Source organism: Chanodichthys erythropterus, chromosome 4, assembly GCF_024489055.1.
Source record: "Chanodichthys erythropterus isolate Z2021 chromosome 4, ASM2448905v1, whole genome shotgun sequence".
Lineage (NCBI taxonomy): Eukaryota > Metazoa > Chordata > Actinopteri > Cypriniformes > Xenocyprididae > Chanodichthys > Chanodichthys erythropterus.
In genome coordinates, this window is record NC_090224.1 from 8,100,220 (window position 1) to 8,104,614 (window position 4,395).

At 37.6% G+C, this 4,395-nt stretch overlaps 1 protein-coding gene across 1 annotated transcript; it reads left to right on the forward strand.

Annotated features, from left to right (window-relative positions):
• Positions 1–973: 973 nt before the first annotated feature.
• Positions 974–3,785, forward strand: LOC137018412 (acyl-coenzyme A thioesterase 5-like). The gene is made up of 3 exons (XM_067383035.1): positions 974–1,808; positions 2,122–2,324; positions 2,453–3,785. The coding sequence occupies exons 1-3, from the start codon at positions 1,298–1,300 to the stop codon at positions 3,056–3,058; spliced, it is 1,320 nt and encodes a 439-aa protein (XP_067239136.1). The 5' UTR covers positions 974–1,297; the 3' UTR covers positions 3,059–3,785.
• The last annotated feature ends 610 nt before the right edge of the window (positions 3,786–4,395 follow it).

Below are 4,395 nucleotides of genomic sequence, written 5' to 3' on the forward strand. Positions count from 1 at the left end.
CTCCATGACGACCATGGCGAACTGTACGCGGGAGGGGCGGGGTTTACCGAGGTCCGCTAGTTCATGAGAAATCAGCTGTAACTTGGAAGAGGGGAGGGGGGTGCGATCTAACACAGATGGGTTTGGTTTGGTTTAGGTTTAGACTAGCATACTGCAATATAAACGAATTGCTACTTAATATTTTTGCCTGCTCATTGACACGGAAATACATTTGCTCTCTTCTAACTGACGATTTTTGCATGACCTTTCATAAATATCCAGTTTATGATTGAGAGAAAATGTAATTCTGGCTACACAATTTATAATAAGTATAATTTTATTTTATTTTCATATTATTTTTTTAAATTATATATTATATTGTATATTATAATATATTATAGACTGAACAAAAAGCCACCAAGTGAATATATGTGAAGTTTTCTAATTATTTATTTGAATTACTTATGTAGTAGGTACCTTATTTTGCACTTTTGTGTTTTTAAACGGTCCCTTATGGTCTTTTTTTTTTCTTCTCTACTATCATTTTCTATTTGTTTTTCTATTGTCAAATAAACCTAATCCATAGATATTGACGTGCAGCCAGGATTCGTGTTTCCTGACATTTATATGTGCCTGATTTGACGCCGGGGAAATACATAAAGCAAATCTGCATGTGAATATTTTATATTAACTATATAGGTAGGTTTAAATCCGCGTAATCACTTATATCAATGTTATATATAGTCATATTGAAACATATATAGTATATATACAACATATAGTAACATATACAGCCCTAAAACATATATAGTTTTGTCAGTGTTGATTTAAAAACACACAATTATGCAGAATATAAGATGGAAAATATTTAATTGATGATTTGTCAACATAATATATGACAATACAATATACACGGTATGATTTTATTCCAAAATCCAACAATTTGACACAAAATGATAACTGCAAATCCATGTTTCTCTGCTGGAGTCCAGCTGTTTCTGTGAATTGCAGTGATTCATTTGCTTCTTTTTTCTGTAGCTTTCGGCACTCTTTGAATATATACCTCAGGTTTTGTGTCAAAGCTATTTGTATAGTCAATCACAAAGCTCTTTCCCGTTTTGGGTGTGTTTTGTGTATTTTTCGCGGCATTCATGCTGAAAAACAATGCTGCCGCTCAATTGTGTCACTCAGTGGGCGTGACCGCAGGCCTAACGGTCGACGGTGACGTCACGTGCATACCCTCTATTGTTAATTTCGATCTCTTCCGGGTTTTGGACTTAAAAAGAGACTCCGATCAATAGTCTGCAGCAGCGACGACATGTTTTCGGTGCTGAAATATGTATTTACCCCTTTCGCAAGAAACGCTCTTGCAAAAATGCACTACAGTTCGGGGGTCAGCATTAGGCTTCTGCCCAGTTATAAGTGCTCTTTTGAAGACCCAGTGCACGTGACCGTGAGTGGCTTAAATCCACAACAGCGCGTGGATCTGCGCTCTAAAATCACCGATGAAAATGGACTTGTGTTCAAGGCTTCGGCCACCTACAAAGCTGACGGCAGTGGTCAAGTTGACCTCAACCGAGACCCTTCTCTTGGTGGAAGCTTTACCGGAGTTGAACCAATGGGCTTATTCTGGGCACTAAAAGCAGACGTCGTAAGCTGCAAGTTTGCCCTAACAGACGTGACGCGCCCTGCTCTCGTTGACATTGAATGTGTCAGTGACGATAAAGTCATCGCCAAAGTAACAAATGAGAGACACTGCATGACCGATGGTGTACGGAGAATTCCTGTAACCGAAGGCAGGATCAGGGGAACTCTTTTTATGCCACCTGGTCAGTTATTTTACTACCGCTAAAAGACTATTAAAGACTAGTTTGTAACTCCATATATCAGTGGTTCTCAAACAGGAGGCTGCAGGATGACTGTAAATATTGAAATTGATCTAACTATAAATTATAATGCTAAAAATTGACTTATACAAGTCTTTGCTCATACTTAAGTCAACTGAGATGTGAAAGTTTTTGGCCATATTCAATCTGTTTTGTAGCAGCGCCTTGTGGTGAAAGCGGAAAAGTGCAGGGTAACACTATTTCAATCAAGCCTGTAAAATGTAGAGTTTTTAATGCTGATGTTTTAATTTTTCAGGTAAAGGACCATTTCCTGGGATTTTGGATACACATGTGTTTAGAGGATGGCCTTTTGAGTTGAGGGCGGCTCTGCTGGCAAAAAGAGGCTTTGCCGTTTTTGCCTTGGCATACCAGGGTTACCAAGATTTACCCAAAAAAGCTGACAGATTTCACCTCGAGTACTTTGAAGAAGGTATAGATTTCCTGCGACAACAGCCAGAGGTTAGTGTGTATAGCCATTCATGTGCATTCATTATTGTTCTTATAATCTCTAAAAAAATGAAACTAATTACAATGGGAAATTTATGAGAATCCCAGATTAAATTCCAACATCTTTTTTTTATTCAAAGGTCAAAGATCAAAAAATTGGTCTAGTGTCCACATCAAAGAGTGGAGATCTCGCTTTGTCAATGGCAACATTCCTGCCTGGTATATCGGCCACTATTTCGATCAATGGATGCAATGCCAATACTATGGTCCCGCTCTACTACAAAGACATCTGTGTTCCACCCCTCATGTTCGACGTTAAGAGATCAAAAATGACACCGTCAGGCCTTGTTGATATTGGGGATACCATGAATGACCCAATGTCCAAAGAAGGCCTTCCTAGCGTTATTCCCATTGAGCGTGCTTCTGGTAACTTCATGTTCATAATAACAGAAGCTGACAGGAATTGGCCAAGTGCCTATTATGCAAAACTTGCATGTGACAGACTCGAAGCACACGGGAAACATAACTATGAGCTAGTGAGGTATGAAAAAGCGGGTCACCTTATTGAGGTGCCTTATATGCCCTTTTGTCTCGCTAATTATCATGGCGTAGCTAACCAGGTGGTTTTGTTTGGTGGGGAACCTAAGGCTCATTCAGAAGCACAGTTGGATGCATGGGCGAGGATGGTGAATTTTCTCAAAAAACACTTAGCGGCTGCTGAGCACAACTGCAGATCTATGCTGTAAGAAAAAGGGCATGTGCAGTACATAATATAGTCATGACATCCAGTTATAACTAGTATATAACTAGTGAAACTAGTGAAAATAGTTGATTTGCTTCTAAATCTACTGATGTTTATATCATTCATACAAAGTATGGAGAAATTGTTTGTAAAATCAAACTTTAGTGTTTGTGTTTCACTGTTCAAAAATTTGGTGTCAGTATAATTTTTTCTCTTGAGCTTACAAAGGCTACATTTATTAGATCAATAACACAGTAAAAATGGTTAGAGATTTGGTTGGAGATTTGGTGCTCGAGAAACATTTTATTTATTAAGAGAAACATGTTATTAATGTTGATTGAAAATAGTTGTGCTGCTAAAGGTATCAGTTTAAAGCCAAGGATGTTTTACAGAAAAACAAAAATATTCATTAAAAAAAATAAAATCTAATGTACTCTCACTGCTGTGCCACATTTTTGCATTATAACAAAACTTATTTTAAATCATATTACACACTTTACTGCTGCTGTTTATCTGCATTCTCTCTGTCAGTATCTCTACACCAGGTTTGTTTTATTGTACAGCCTGTGCTTTCATTTCAAAGAAACCTTGATTACATCTTCAGCCATAGTGGAGGGTAAAAAACAGGTTGTTTTCCTCTTCAGTAGTTTCTTTCCTGGTGAATGTTTATGTCTAGATAAATGTTCAGGGTGCAGACTCTGTGATGGAGATATGCAACTATGGGCATTGGTTACAAGCAAGTTACTGTATTCACCTTACACATACTGGAGCTTCCAATAAAGTACAATTAGATATCTTGAGATGATGTCTGTTTTTTTATTAGTTTAATTATTCTAAGTAATTATTTTATAACTTTCTAATGCTGATTCTAAGAGGTGACCTCCTATCTCTGTCTGATTTGCATTATTTTTATTTAGATCTAAAGTGTTGGTGAATGGAATACTGATCAGCATCCACAAATGGTTATTAGGAATCCAATAATTCAATATAATCATTCTTTGCCACAACAACACTAAACATTACAGTATATTTAGCAATACTGTATGATTTAAAGGGATAGTTATGGCAATTGTCATTTACTCCCAACCCTCAAGATGATTTTGAAGAACGTTTCGACTGTTTCGGTGTCACAGACCTGCCAGGCACCACCATCAACCAATCACAACGCACTCCCTCACCAGAGTACTGATCTGAATGCACCTGCATTCATTCAGCACACTCATCACCAGACTATTTAAGCATACTGCTCACCTCACTCAGTTGTTTGGTCTTGTTTACATGTAATGGACTTCTCACACAATTGTCTCCATCATTTCCTGCTACTTATCTGTCATACGCCAA

Coding starts and splice junctions, on each gene's coding strand:
- LOC137018412 (XM_067383035.1), top strand. CDS start 1,298: ATGTTTTCGGTGCTGAAATATGTATTTACCCCTTTCGCAAGAAACGCT. Junction 1,809..2,121: donor AACTCTTTTTATGCCACCTG/GTCAGTTATTTT, acceptor TTAATTTTTCAG/GTAAAGGACCATTTCCTGGG. Junction 2,325..2,452: donor TCCTGCGACAACAGCCAGAG/GTTAGTGTGTAT, acceptor TTTTATTCAAAG/GTCAAAGATCAAAAAATTGG.